Genomic DNA, 15,174 nt, shown 5'->3' with positions numbered 1-15,174 from the left:
CAGATTGCTGTGCTCGGAGGAAAGAATTAGGACTGCTTGTCTGAACACAAAAAAATCACTTCATCAGTTTAGCAACCAATTCAATGCTTCACATAGGTGCCCTCAAATGCATTAAACCCACATTATGTATACATAAATACATGTTTTAAATTAAGAGTGTCTTGTGACAAAATTGCATTAATTTAAGTGAGTCAGTTAAACACTACCCTGTCCTCAACACAAATACTGTTTTTAAATTCACTCATTTAGAAGCAGGTGCTGAAGCAGGTCTCCTGAGGTAGAGGCTGAAAGGACCCTGGTTCTGACTGAGCTGTAGCAACCCTCTGAAAAATAAAAAAAACACCTCTCTGCACAGCGATCATGAAAACACAGACTTGTTTTGCCAAAGAAAGCTCCTCTGCATTCCTGACGTGACGTTAAGAGTTCTGAATAATTTTCTTTAGACATCAGACAAGGACAATTTTCAGAAGTACATTAAATAGTATTTATTGGGTTTGCAATTTCAGGGGCAAAGCTATAATCTCAGTCCCAGCTATTCACACACTGTGGCACATGTTCTTTCACCCATTCAACAAATGAACAATAACATGGAACATCATAAAGAGGCAGTTTGAAAAAAAATCCCTATACTCTCAGTTCTGAAAACAGGAAACAGACTGAAGTCTTGTTCTCATTCACAAATACATTTACCTTCTTGATTAAACATAGTATGTTTTTATGGAAGAACAGACTCATCCTCCAGATGTTTTGGAGAAGGTATGGGATGGCTGATCTGAAAGAAAGTAAAACTATGGAGAGCACTGAGAGCGCTTTTCCATACAAGCACAGTGACAGCTGGACGGTTAATGCAGGCTACAGGCTGCAAATAATACCTCAGAAGAGGGAGGGATGCTACCAAATATGCAGTTGGGAAGAGCCCCTCTTCTTGGGAAGCCTTTGTGTCTGGGACTGATTCTGTGGGTGCATCTGGTCAACAAACCATCAAGAGCCTGCCTGTAAAATCTTATGGCAGAGGTTGTTTTCATTTTCACCATGGCGACCCTTCTGCATAGTAAAAAAAGGCAGCACACAATATACACAGATCCATATTTACAGAATAAATGGCAAAAGAGGAAATTAGATACAGTGACACTTATGTCCAGGCATTAACAAACAAGATCCCTTGTGTTGATTCAGGGGTTATTCACAGTTCCTTTAAGCAAGTCCTTTTCTCTGCACATGGGTTCTCTTGTTTTGCTAATGAGAGCCAGCAGGATGTCCGACTGTAAGAAACAGATGCTTGCTCTCCCTTAAACCATGGTCATGACCTTCAGAGAGGCAGGTTGGAATCTCCTAATCTTCTTCTTCAGTGCTTTTGAAGCTTTGATGCGACAGATTTTGGGCACTGGGGGAAGAGGCTTGGAAGAGGCCTGGACAGTCCCCGATTGTCTGACCGAACCTTCGGGCCAAATTAGCTCACTTTCATCCCCCTCGTCATAGTCAAGGGCAAGGCTGCTGCTGTTACTGCTGCCATCCGAATCACTTTCACTGGACTCGCTGTCCCCGAAACGGTTAGCTGTGAAATCGCTGACCTCCCCTTCACTGGTCTCTGCGATGGTGGAGTGAAAGAGGGAAGCGCACTCTGCAGAGTACTCGGAGTGGTCTGACTCACTTTTGGCATAAGCTCCATGGCGCTGGCTCTTGGGGCGAGCCCTCACGCTGACAGTGCGCAAGACGCCAGCTCTCCTTGCTGGCTGCCTTGGTGCTCCTGGGCCAAAGCTGCTCGAGAGGCTGGCCAGGTGGGCCTTGGCAGAGATCTCCACTGTGGACTGCCACTTGCGCTGCTTCTTCTTGTTGGCTGTGTCTGCGCAAGTTGCTTCGAGGGAATACAGCGCATTGGCAGAGGTTCTGTAAAGCTCTGGCCCGGGTGGCACTGTGGGGAGCCTTACCTGCACGGGGAACAGGCTAGACTCTGAGCACGACCTGCCGGTCACGTCACCAGAATACGAAGGTCTCCGCGCGAGGCTCTTCGCTCCATGTGGTTTTTGGGGCTGATTCCACTCTGCAGGCAGCCTAGCAGCCCCATGGGACCCTCTCGCCTTCTCCACGCAAAAGGCTTGCTTCCCAGGCCGTAGTGTCTTTTCACTGTTCCTCCTCTTTATCTTCACCGCTTTTGTTTTGGAGCTGGCAAACTTGACCCGGACTTGGTGGGATTCTGCGGGGACGAACTGAGCATGAACGAACTCACCCCGTGCCACTCGCTCATGACCCCCGGCGTTAGCCAATTTGGCATTGCCGCACCTTTTGAGGGGCAGCTTTCTGGGTGGGATGGCTTTAGCATTCCAGGTGCCCGGGCTGGAGTCCTCCTGGCACAGCTGCGAGCAGGATGAACCGGACTCCACACTGCTCTCCGTCGCTTCTGCCAGAGGAGAGCCCCTTGCTGCTGCCTTGGCAGGATAGCAACTATTCACAGCTGATGGCTCTGCGTCAGACCGAGTGGTTGGCTGTTCTTCATTCACACAGCGCACAGTCTCCTGCTGCTTGGCACATTCCCCCTCTGGCACCTCCCTCTGCAGCTTCCCTTCAGCTTTGTTACTTTCCAGAGAACTCACTTGTTTTTCCAGCTGGCTACTGCTGCTGTTAATTTTCACTCCACCCGCACTAGGGGTTATAATGAGTCTCTGGTGCATTGTGGCTGGCTGGCTCTTTGTTGAAACCCACTCACTGGCATCAGCCCGATTGTTCCCTTTGCATCTCGTCAGCTGCAGTAATTTATTGATGTAACCCCCTGGCTTGGCCTCAGCGGTTGGCCTAGTCCGAATCAAGCTGGGACCTGCTGCAATAGGCATGGGTTTGCTGGGAGGAGCCTGGAGGTCTGCTTCTGGGGATGTCCCCACCAGGGAGAAAAGGGGACTTTGTAAAGCCACCGCATGAAGGGGGCTTGGGTAAGGATACATGTCAATGCCATTCTTGGAGACCAAGTCGTTCTGGAATTTGGGGTCCATGCTGAGCAAGGTCATGTCTCCGGCATGGCACAGAGGCAACATGGATTTGGGATCTGTCTCTTTCTGAAATCTAGCGTCTGCTGGAATGAGTCTTTCCAAGTCACCTACACAGTGGATGAAAATAAATAACCTAATTAAATCACAGACAATTACATTCAAACTGGCTTATGCCAGAAGTGCCATTTCAGAGGGATGTGCTAGCTTTTACTAAGATCAGTGGCATGAATGAAGAAAATAGTCTCAGTCCTCCAAGATCTCTGAATTACTCCAAGGCTTTTACTCACCTGAGCATAACGGAGATTAGAATGGCTTTTAATGCCAATAATAAAACTCATGCCCTTGCAGGGAATTTAAACCGTGCTATTTGGATGAAAGTAAATCTGTGCATATATAAAAATGTTCCAGAATGTCACAGAAGAAGAGGAACCCAACCAACTAAACAAAAATAAGGTATCATTTTTATTTCTTAACAGAGATAAAAAGTGAATCCAACAACTAGAAAGCCTGAAGCTGAATGTCACCTAGAATTATCCAATACAACAGATACAGTTTTCGAACACTTTCCCCCCAGGATAGGATAAGGACTTCCTCTGGATATATAACTCAAATTCATGAAATTTCCAGCATGCAGAGCCACTGGTATTTTTTTTTTAAAGTAGTTAAATATGAATTCCAGCTTTTCCTCCAACCCTTTTATACCATGTGTCTTGGAAAAATCCATAGCACTCAACCACCTGCTTTAAGAGGACTTAAGCAGACTCTAGGTTATAGTGTTTCTTAACCTCTTAAATGCTGGAAGCTGTAGTTTTTTATTCTTTTGCATCTTGGTTTAGTAAGGCATTAATAAACAGAAACACTCAACATGCATGGGAGAGCCATTAAGACTCACATGCCCCACAGGCCAGAGTGACATGATTCTACTTTTCCTCAACCCCAAATCCAATGAAACCTCCTAACCAGATCTCTCATTTCATTTGATAACATTATCAGTCTCATCTCAAGTAAGTAACTTCTTAGAGTATTTAATTCCAGAATGAAATATTGAGAGGTTTTATTAGAAGGCAGAAAATCAGGAATGCCATAATTCTTTGTGTGGATTTTTAAAAAATCAACCTTAAGGACGTAAAAGAATGGACTAAAGAATCTTTACTTTGAGAGAGAAAAAAAATCTAAGGGTAACTACTCAGGCAGATGGGAGGCTCAGACCCTGAAGATGGCATTTGTGGCCACCAATTCAGATGTCTTAAATTTCAGAGTACTGTCAAGGTTGCTGTAAGTTACACTTGACTGCTGCACCTTCCCCTCAGGAGCATCTCCTGTGCGCTGAGAGGACAGGCTGTGTTCTTGTGTGAAGCAAGACTGTTCCATCCAGAGAAGTCATCTGACAGAGTGCTACGGTGCTGTGTTACCTCTGGTACCAAGAGTACTGGAACCATCTGCAGCTAGCTTGGATTTCTCTCTACAACAGTGCAGTCTTCAGTGCCAACAAATCCTCAGGGAACTGATTTCCTGGCTGCTTCATGCTACCAGGAAACCCAACCATCAAATCCAACCACATATTTCACTTACAGTGACTCTTTCTGTCCTGTGACAGGAAGCTTTTGAAAGACTTCGAAATTTGGCATTGTCTGCAGCGTCCTACCTAAGGCACTTACAGACCTGCTACAGCAAAGGTTGGGATGATGATTTCTCAAACAACGTATTTTCATAATGAAAATTCTTTAGGAAATTGTTGGCAGCATGTAGTGGTGCTCTCTTGTGCAAACAGACCAGGCAGGTGTCAAAAGAATGCTGTGCTTGTGGTGTCTCAGCAAGCTTTCTGCTTGCCACTGAAAGAAAAGGCAATTGGTTTGTACCTGCAGCTACCTGTGGGGACAAGCTAAGGAGAGGAAAAGAGACATTTCTTCCCCTCTCCAAATGATGCTTTTCTGAAGTAACATCTTGCCTCACTTCCTGCAATATGGTCAACTTTGCGAGCATTGTTTCTTCAAGGCTACATCCACTACTACCCCACTACTTATGCTTCTCACACTGGAGGAAGTAAGAGGCTGTAGCCAGGAAGAAGGGAGGTGGTGGTGGTGGAAAAAGGAAGGAGGACTGAAGGAGGTCTGTAGACTCATTCCTGCACCCCTACTTAACATCAGCTATCCCTTTTTCTGCTAGTCTGTCTCCATATTCAAAACCCGTCAAGCCCTGGGGTCTTAGCAAAATGTTGCAAGGCAGGAAAGTTTCTGATAAAACAAGAAGTCTGTCATCTGAACATGGAAGCCACAGATCATTAAGCTCAGCTCCATCCCCAGCCTCTGAGAAGCCTTGAGAAGACTTTGCTTTTATGCTGTTATTTAGCACCATCGCTTCAGGTGTGTCTGCACAGATAGGTACAGAACAGGCGGTCTTTGCTTCTGCTCCAAGCAAGATAGAGGTGAGCTAGCTCAGGTCAAGAAACTGTGGGAATGACTCCAGAGTAACATGGTACTTGAAATGATGTTCCCTACGGCTTCCCTGTTTCTATAATGGAACTGTCACACATGTGGCTGGGTCACCATATGAACTAACACAAGGTTGCTCTGAGGCCATGGAAGGACCCAAAATAGGAAGTGATATGATGTCACTTCACAGACGGCTAAACAAGAGATTTGGAATATTAATGGACTTGTCCATTTTGTCTAAAGGTATGATGCAAAGTCACGGTTGATCCACTATTAGGCTCATGACTGGTTCCTAGACAGTCAATTAACTTTTGGTGTCTTGTATCCCTAACTGTACGTAACAAATTATGAAAAAGAGTGTTGTCTGAGTCCACATTGATTTGAATAAATACGGCAAGGTATATGTAAGTATTATCATACTCATTTTACAACAGATTGAGAAAACAGGCACTAAGTCTGGAAGCGTCTTTTTCTCCTTAGATTTCTGTAAAATCATTCTCAGTACAATGCAGCACCTCTAATTTTGAACTCCCCTTGCATTTTTCATACATCCCTGCATCTTCACACAAGGTGTTTCAAATACTGCAATTTTTCTGATTTCCCAAGTAGGTAAATTAAAAAAAGGTATCTCAACATTCATTACAATTTTATCTCATGCACTTAAATATTCTTCCAAATATAAATGCATATGTCCTCATACTTGTTATTGTTTAAAAGTATCTGAGTATGGAGACAAGTGAAAGTTGAACAGGAAACGGTTTGGCTCTGTGGTTTTGATTAATTCTCACTTTGTGTATGGAAAATGAGTGCTATGTATTGGTTACACATTGGTATATTAGGTCCTAAAAGTAATAACCAGGATTCTGCCCTTCTCTTGAATGAGTATCCAGTTCTGCAGTCAATTACCTGTGGAAACTGGCCTCGGTCGGGACCTGGCAGGAGTCCCAGAAACGTCTGTGCTAGCCGTAATCCGACATCCATCACTGACATAGGTTCCCTGCTGTTGGAAGCTGGTGGTGTGCACAGTAGTTTCGTCTGCAGACTTGGGTCGGTAATCAAACACACTGAGCCTTGCTTTAGGGTGTTGAGAGCCGGGCAAGAGACTGGTGTGGGAGGAGGAGATGGACTCACTGTACACAGAGGTACAAGAATTGGAGAGCGAGCATGAACCACCGTCGCTCAGGTCATAGAAGCCTGCAGAGTTAAAATAAATAGGAAGATATTTCTTATTTACAGTAATTAAACATGCTCTGTAGAAGAAAATTGCAAAGAATAAAATAAATCTTCTTTGTTATGTGCCACAGGCCTAAATTTACGATCACTTATTTGGGTAACTTTAGCAGAGGTATACTCTAATTCAACCACCTTTTATTGGGCTTCTGCATATTTACTTAGGCCCTGAGCCAGCTTGGCACTCACATGCATGCTTAGTTCTGAGGCTGGGATGGGGTGAAGTGCAGCACCACCACGCCCAGTTCTTCACTGGAGAACGTCTTTGGGGACTATTATGCAACTGGTGTAAAACAGGGCCATCTTATGCTGTTGTAACTTGTGCTAGGTGCATACAAGCACAGCTTGGATGGGAAAGTAGAGTAAAACTAGCCTGTGATCAGAGCTGCCAAGTCTGTGATAGCTGGAATGTCTAAGGGCAGAGAACAGAGGCTATCTTCCCTCTCCAGGTCTTGCGATCATTGCCAATTAATTATGGAAGTATTAAAAAAGGTTCGTATAAATTCAAGATAGGAATTTTTCTTATTCCTCTCTATATAAAGCAAACAGAAAGGGAAGCTGTTTCCTTTTGAACTGCGTGCATGGGCCTAAGCACACACTCCTGAATTTAGACACTCAACAGAAACTTGCACTTCGTATATCTACTCTGAGTACCAGGCTGCAAATCCATATGCTGTAAATAAAAAATTTCTTTCCTTGTCTCACTAAAGACTTAATTCTGTTTAAAAAGCAATATTCCCATTGTCCCAGACTAGATAACAGAAACCGGTTTTAACAGACATCCTAGCTATAAAAGTCTGCAGCACAGTGCTCTCTGTGAACCAGACCAGAAACCTGAAACTCAATCTCTTTCTGTCCATGAGAGCATTAGTCAACAAACTGTTGGTGTGTTTTTTATCAGTGTCTTTTAATAGAGCTGTTTCATTTTTATGTAAATGATCAAACATTCATTTGGCCAGAGCACTGCCAAATCTTCAAATCCTTAGCAAGGTTCAGGACACTTCTTGGATTCAAGCAGAGCACTGAAATGGACGTTGGTCTCGTTCACTTCTAGTAAGTACTCCAGCCACTTTGCCAATGGTCATTCTGCACTGGACAAGGTAATTAATTAATAAATCTGTCTCCTCCTCCTTCCATTTGTGGCTAAAATGTCCATTTTAAAATACAAAAAAAATCCAGAAAAAAATACTGTTCGAGTGAATAAGCATTTTCTAACTAAATCGGGAAAATTCCCACCAGCTCTGTGAGTGTGCTCTGCGCCAGATGACTACTCTCCACCTCAGTCATGGGGCACTGTTTCTGACCAAACAATACAGAGAGTTTTGCTTAGCAGCTGACACCCTTCAGTTCTCCTAGCACCACAACCCTGGGAATAAACGACCAAGTGCACGTTACCTGAGCTGGGCCGGCTGTCACTATCCAAGTATTCACTGGAGGTCTTGCTGACGTCCAATTTCAGCTCACTTATTCGCTGATCTAGCTGATCCAGGTGGCTTTTCAAGCCGACATCCTGTCTCCTCAAACGAGACTAATTCACAAGTCGAGGGAAGAAGGAGGAAATGAAGAATAATCATAGTTAGAATCTCAGCAGCAATGCATGAATTAAGGCCATCTGTGCCAGACAGATTCTGCTCTCATGAAGTGTTCTGCTTAGCTAGGGACTGTTGCAATTTGCACTCTGTAACGAGACTGACAAGTACAAAACATTCTGGTTTTCAGTATATATTGTCTTCTGCCCAGCTGAACATGTTTTCAAAACTTTTCATACTGAATATACCTATTTTAAAACTTTGGGGTTTTTGTTACACCTATGGCAGGAACTGTACCTTTAAAGTGGATGGCAATGTTTTAACTAATTAACATACTAATATATGCACTGCATTTTGCCATACACTGCCTCTGAGCAGAGGATGAGATAAATGTTATGGATTGTCCGCATGAACTGTAAGATGCCGCCTGATGAAAGGAAACCGCTGTATGTAAAGGTACCTTATTGCCACACAAAGTAAAGGCAGTATACTCATTTCTGTAAAACCCTTGGCTTTGATGACACGTCTTTATAGTTGAAAGGCTACACTGCATGAATTGCGACACCTACTTTGCTGAAAGTTTTCCTTGCATGTCTCGTGGCTAGATATTTCCACACATCTTATGCAAGGAGAAGGTGATATTTGAATACTGCTGTGAAAATGACTGTTTAAAATAAATGGGGTCTCAAGCTTGTGAATAATCCTTCAGAAGCCAGCAACAAGGTCCTCTGCCTACTGCAATCACTGACCAGGCTGATCTCAGCTAACAGCTCCCGCAGTTGCTCCCCCAGGGTTCGTGCCGTCAGCTTGGCGAGGCAGATGGCCAGGCGTTAGGTACCGGCCAAACAACCACGGCTGGTTTCCGTCACAAACTTCTCACGTGGCACTTGGCAAATTATCTAGGCCCAGTCCTTATTTAGGCACCTTCTAATTATATCACACTTCACCATCCATCCAACAGCACTTTACAGAAAGGTGGTCTCTTGAAGTTGGTTGTAAAGTTGTGCTCACAGACCTCAAGGGGCTGGGTTTCCACTTGGTAATGGCGAGAAAAACATACTAAGATTCTTCTTTATGTGTATGTTTCAGATTTAAAAATACAAGTGGCAGTTCCAGCAGCATTTCCAGCCCCAAATATGAAAAAAATGTAATCTAGGTCCCTTGAGCTAATTAAAGTATCTGCAAAATTAAATGACATGCAGAAAATCAAAATTAGTATGTACACATTTTCAACTCCAGCTTCCTTGTGTTCAGATAATTCAGCTTTTAATATTTGCATTTTTAGGTTTCTCCTTAGCTATAAATACTAAAAGCAAGGAAAGCTAAGGTCCTAAGGCAATCGGTAAATGATTAGATACTGGGATTCAAGGAAAAAAGATGCATGTCCCGAGTCTCGTAAGACAACTGTTACAGCTGGTGATGCTGTTGAGATGAATGAAAAAAGTATTTCTAGTGTGCTTTTATGGGGAACTGGAGGAACACATAAGACACAAGAAATAAAGCCCCTTTTTGTCAGTGTCACGCATCTAGGAAGGCTTAAGCTCAAGAGGCTCACTGCTGCTTCCTAGGAAAACCCATGGTGATTTTCCCTCTTCCTCTTTCAAATAAACAAAAAGGAAGGGAAGAACTGGATAATAAAGGAGATTTTCTATCCCATCTGAATGATGAATGTATGACCTCCTCAGTACTTCTTTATTTCCTTTATGGGGAAAAAGCAGAAACATGCCGTGCCTCCTTCAATCCCACCTACTCAGGAAATCACAAAGTTTTGTTTTCTCGGCTGGAATTAATTGCTTAATGATTAATGTTTTGCCAGCCAATCCCTCAGTCTGTGGTTTCTGATTAATGACAGAGAGGCCACAAGGCTCTCAGGTATTCAAAGATTATTTATTATACCTCCAGGTTCTGTCTGCGCTTTCACAGCATTTTAACCAACACACGATTTACATCATCGTTTTTAACCCTTTTATGGTGTCTCACACCACTGGGTTTTCATGTTTCCGGCAGACTTCGTAGCTTTGATCTTTCGGTTAACTCCTTCTGCACTCCAAGGCGAGAAGCATTCCTCAAACCATTTGGATAAGGATTACTTTTCCGGTGTGTTTGCTTGAGGTTGTCATTGGTCTAATAACCACACTAAGCAGCACCCAGAACAATAAACCCTAAACACACTCTTTCTCAATTCACAACATTAATTTTACATGAGACTAAACCTTGCAGGTGAAACCATCTGTTTGCTTTGGGCAATGCAGCTGTGAAGACTTCTGTACGCTGCACAATGCAGGACCAGACTTTCCAAATCAACTTGTACTATCAATGGCCTACAGTTTTGGGGAGCCAAATGTGGGATCTCATCATAACACTCACTTTTCAGAAGGAAGAACACTCTCTGAAAAGCAGGTTCCTTTAAGTCAATGCAAATCAGCACCCCACATCAAGGCACCAAAACCCACTGGTCATACTTGACTATTCTTCTCAGCTATTAACCTCTTCAGTTAAAGGGGGGTTTGACATTTATTGGTTGTAGATTAGCACCTGATAATTTTATTAATCCAACTGGATTTTGGAATGGGCAAAAGATAGCACTAATCTCAACTAGCTGTGCACATCTAAAATCTATTCACCCTTGGGTCTTTTTGTAACTGATGGTGCAAAGCAGCCAGTTTCAGAGGAGAATTAATCTCACCTATCCCAGACCCTTATTCTATAGTGAGGTGAATTACTTCTGGAAGCACCTCTTCCTCAGTTGAAAAAAAACTTTAAGTTAGTTTAATATTTAAAACAAAATTTAAAAAATCCCTGCTTGATGAGATGTTTTCTTCTATTTAAAACTATCTAAAGGGGGGGGGGGGGAATCTGTGCAAAATGCAGGGTAGCAAGTGTTGGTTTTTTTATTTTCTCTTCAGTATAATGTGTCCCTTCTCACATTCTTATAACATCATGAGCCACCTGAAAGCTTGCAAAACAAAATCATCGGATTCAAAACAAATCAACCAATTTTTATAAATTTGTTCTCTGAGGAAACAGCTGAGAAAATACTGGATGCTGCAGCCTTAGATATCCATCTACTCTGACAGTGAAAGTGTCACAGATTTCTTTCTTTGTATTAGCCTGAATTTGAACCTCTTCTTTTCCCTCTATGTCACCATGATATCATTTGGCCAAGGGACTAGTTTAGCACCTTTGGGATCACTGACAGTAGATGGCATCACTTAACTCTGCTTCTCTTCTGCTACAGAGACTTGATCCTGCCTGCACCGTGCAGCTGCCAGACAAGCCCCTGGCCACCAAAAAAAGCCACTGGCTCGGGCAAAAAAGGACGTGACTGCTAAGGGCAGCAGAAAGCCTGCAGCCTTGCTGCCTACAGCAGACTGCTGTAAAGGCCAGCTGCTGGCTGTCACTGGTACCTGTTGTTGGGGAAGAGACTGGAATACTGGAGTGGCATCCAGACGTAGTCCCTACAGCATTTGATGGCTCTGGCTCTGCTCCACTCATTCCCGCTAGAGGCACTTGACTCCTTAAGGGCACTGCCTCTGCTCTTCTGTTCTCACCTCACCATTACAGAAGAAGCCTGGCTTGACTCTTTATCTGCCTCATTTCCATCGCTGAGATGGCTTGAGCCAGCTCCAGCTGATACACCTTCCCTGTTCTATATTGCAAGGACCAAACTTTTAATGAATTAAACCATGTCCATGCTAAAGCCCAGGGCTACAGCCCTACCTGAAACTTGGATCAAGATACACTGCAAGGCAAAGCTGCATTTACATTGTTAATGAGTTTCTCAATCAGAAAGCTTATAGAGCAGCAATAACATATGCGATCGTCCATGGGCCAAGAACAAGAACGATGAAGAGGTAACACTCCCTGAGCAATGCTGTGCTTTGCATTTTCTGTTGTTTTAGTTTTAACTTAATTTCTTGTGATCATGAATTTTCAAGGGTTTTGAGTGCAATAAGCTGCTCATGAGTCACTGAGAAACAGTTTTCAGCCTGTGGTCGCCGAGTTCGAAGGATCTGTGGACTACTTCTAACAGGACTGTGAAAAGCCTGTTTTCAACTGGGTTTACTTTGCTATTGAGCAGCTTTGAGATATGCACTTCTACTCAAATATATGTCTGCAATTTGCAGGTGAAGAAACCAATAAAGGTACCAGGTACGCCACTCTGAAAAGCTTCCAGCAGCCACGGGTCAATCGGAAGAGCTTTGCATCACTAGTCTAAGCATTCACACAACTGCATTTTTGCTGAAGAACCTTCCCCTGGATTTGTGTAGTTCTGAGTCATCCCTCTCAAGCGTTTTGAACACTTCCCTCCCAGGCACCCCCAGCAGACACGTTGACCATAATCGCACTGGCACCTACTGGCCAAATCCATCCCTCTCCGGCCGAGTGCTGAGTTACTCCCATCCTCCCGGCTCCTGCATTTCTAAGGGCAGCAATTAAGGCCAATTTTTTCTCCCATTTTAACGGCCAGTTTCTCCCACGTCCTTGGAAAGACTTGCAAGGTGCCAGTAAAGTCCTGACAAGCTACTCTTCTATTCCCATATTTTATTCAAAAAATATATAAACAAATGAGTAATTAAAGCACAACAGCTGACATGAAAAAAGAACAGTCACTATGGCCAGAGGTCATTGGATGTTTCTGTTAACCCAGTGGTCCCAGACACGAAATAAATGCCTTCAATTCCTTTGTTTAGTTAAAAAAAGAAATAAAGAAGTAGAGCCATTAATTAAAATTATCAATGACAGGTAATCAAGTGGTTGGCAGTCCACTTGTCCTGCATTTTTTACTTTAATCAAGATATGCCCGCTGCTGTGTTTTCACATGTGGTGGCTAGGTTTCCCTGAAGGTTAAAGCCAATTTTATTCCCAGATACTGCCTGATAAAGCTGCCTCCGGGGAGCGAATAACCGTGCTCTTTTCACACCTGATTGGTAACTGGTGGCCAAGCCTTGCACCAGTACAGGGAGGGAAAGGGCTCTGAATTAAGCCCGAGTCACCGAAGTGTGTAATTGCCCATACTAGAGATTAAAGCCCTTTACCCTTTGATAGTTGTCTCACCTATGAAACTCGTTTCAGCCACAAGTCAGATTGTTTTTTTTTCTTTCTTTCCCAAAGAACCCGTGCAAGCGGCCGGCGTGACGCTTCAACTACAAGGCCTGGCATTCAGTTATTCTTCTCTTTTGATCACACAATCCACGGCAAGAACAAAGTACTCCTGGCCCAGGAACCCCTTCGTGCCGGATCGACTCCCACCGGCACACGACTGCGTGGGCGCACAGAGGTGTACGTACACAGAGGTGTAAGTACCAAACCCCTGGGCGCTCGGCCTATTTAGGCGCATCTCACTCTGTGTGCGTCGACCCCTTGTTCAAAAGGCTACTGCCATTAAGGGCCGACCGCTGGTAAGGGCGATACAGGTATGGCCGAAGCTGGCCATCCCCTGCTCCTCGGCCCCGACGGACGGAGCCAGGCCGGGTGAACGACTTCTCCTCAGCGCTGCGCCTGGCACCGAGCCCTCTGCCAGCGCTTTAGGGGTTTCGGGCAGGGGAAGGGAATGCGCGCCCAGGTGAGCCCCGCCTGAGGTAAAGAAGCGACCGTTACAGCGGCGGCCCCAACGAGCAAACCCCGGGCCCCTCCGGCCGCCACCTGCCCTCGGCGGAACGGCCGCGGTCCCCTGACTGCTCTCGGCTCCGAGACGGCTCCCCTCCCGCCCGCCGCCTCACAGGACCCCGGAGGCGGGAAACGGGCCCCGCGGGCGGAGAGGGGGGTCCCGTCCCGTCCCCCCTCAGCTCCGCCGCCTCACAGGACCCCGGAGGCGAGAAACCGGCTCCGCGGGGGGAGAGGGGGGTCCCGTCCCGTCCCCCGTCCCGTCCCGACCCCCGTCCCTTACCAGCTGCTCCTTCAGGGCGGTGAGGGTGGCCTCCAGCCGGTGTTCCTTGCCGTGGGCGGCCAAGGGCTGCGCTCCTCCGCCCGCCGCCGGCCGCTGCGGCATGGCCAGGGCTGCCCGCACCAGCTCCCGCTGCTTCTCCCGCAGCACCTGGAGCTCCTGGAGGCCGGCCAGGGCCGCCTGCAGCCTCTCGCCCACCCGGCCGCGATCCCAGCCGCCCGCCCGCGGGGCGCCCAGCAGCATCGTCAACGCTGGGCCGCGACACCGGCCATGGCAACGGGGGGGCGGCGGGGAAGCGGCGGGGCTGCTCCCGCTCCGGGCCGTGCCTGCGGCGAGGGCCGCCCGCCCCGCTCCGCGGCCCGGCGGCGGAGCGAGTGCGGCGGGGCCGCGGCTGCCCCTGCGGTTTTGGAGGAGAGGTGGGGACGGGGGAGGGAAGGAAGAGAAGAGGGCTGCGGCTCCGGGCAGCGCCGGGACCACCTCCCGGGGAGGTGGAGAGGAACCGGCGCCCCCGCGTTCCCTCCGCCCCGCGTGGGGGCGGCCCCTGCCCGGGGAGAGGCGGGAGTGGGGGGGGGCAGCCCTCGCCTCGTCCTTCGCCCCGGCGGCGGGGACGGGCGCCGTGGCCGCCCTCCCCCGGCCGAGGAGCCGGCGCCGGGGCGAAGGTGCCCGTCCCCGGGTCGAGGGTGCCCGTCCCCGGGTCGAGGGTGCCCGTCCCGGCCGGGAGCGGACCCCGGGTACGCCGCGGAGGTCGGAGCCGGCCCCTCGCCGTGCTGCGCACAAAAAAGCTGGGCGAGGATGCGGGGCGGCGAGCGCTGGCAGGTACGACGTCTGCCGGGCAAAACGGCGGCCTCGGATCCCCGTCCCTTCCCCTCTCTGCTGGTGTTTCCCGTAAGGCTGGCACTCCTCGCCTTGCTCTCCAGAAGCCAACCCGGCTGGGATCTAATCGCACAAGTTCGCTTTCTCGTACCGAATCGCTGAGCGTCGTCGCTTTGGAAGCGAGACAGAGACCTGTTTTGCGAGGTCAGGCTGTGGCTCAGCCTCCCCCCCCTCTCCCCCCCAAAGTCATTTGAAGGGCTCAGGATTTGCTTTAAATGAACACACAGTCATGGAAATCCAGG

The 15,174-nt window shown here is 46.9% G+C and overlaps 1 protein-coding gene across 1 annotated transcript; it reads right to left on the bottom strand.

Moving 5' to 3' along the window:
* Positions 1–469: 469 nt before the first annotated feature.
* On the bottom strand, positions 470–14,439 carry DACT2 (dishevelled binding antagonist of beta catenin 2). Its single transcript, XM_075043349.1, has 4 exons — positions 14,063–14,439; positions 8,039–8,171; positions 6,320–6,607; positions 470–3,088 (listed from the first exon to the last, which is right to left on the bottom strand). The coding sequence occupies exons 1-4, from the start codon at positions 14,300–14,302 to the stop codon at positions 1,290–1,292; spliced, it is 2,460 nt and encodes an 819-aa protein (XP_074899450.1). The 5' UTR covers positions 14,303–14,439; the 3' UTR covers positions 470–1,289.
* Positions 14,440–15,174: the final 735 nt, after the last annotated feature.

The sequence above is a fragment of the Buteo buteo genome, chromosome 12 (assembly GCF_964188355.1).
Source record: "Buteo buteo chromosome 12, bButBut1.hap1.1, whole genome shotgun sequence".
Classification (NCBI taxonomy): Eukaryota; Metazoa; Chordata; class Aves; order Accipitriformes; family Accipitridae; genus Buteo; species Buteo buteo.
The sequence above is the reverse complement of the archived record's forward strand: the minus strand, read 5'-3'. Positions and strand labels throughout refer to the sequence as shown.

Coding starts and splice junctions, on each gene's coding strand:
- DACT2 (XM_075043349.1), bottom strand. CDS start 14,302: ATGCTGCTGGGCGCCCCGCGGGCGGGCGGCTGGGATCGCGGCCGGGTG. Junction 8,172..14,062: donor CCGCCCTGAAGGAGCAGCTG/GTAAGGGACGGG, acceptor CTTGTGAATTAG/TCTCGTTTGAGGAGACAGGA. Junction 6,608..8,038: donor TGACAGCCGGCCCAGCTCAG/GTAACGTGCACT, acceptor TTAACTCTGCAG/GCTTCTATGACCTGAGCGAC.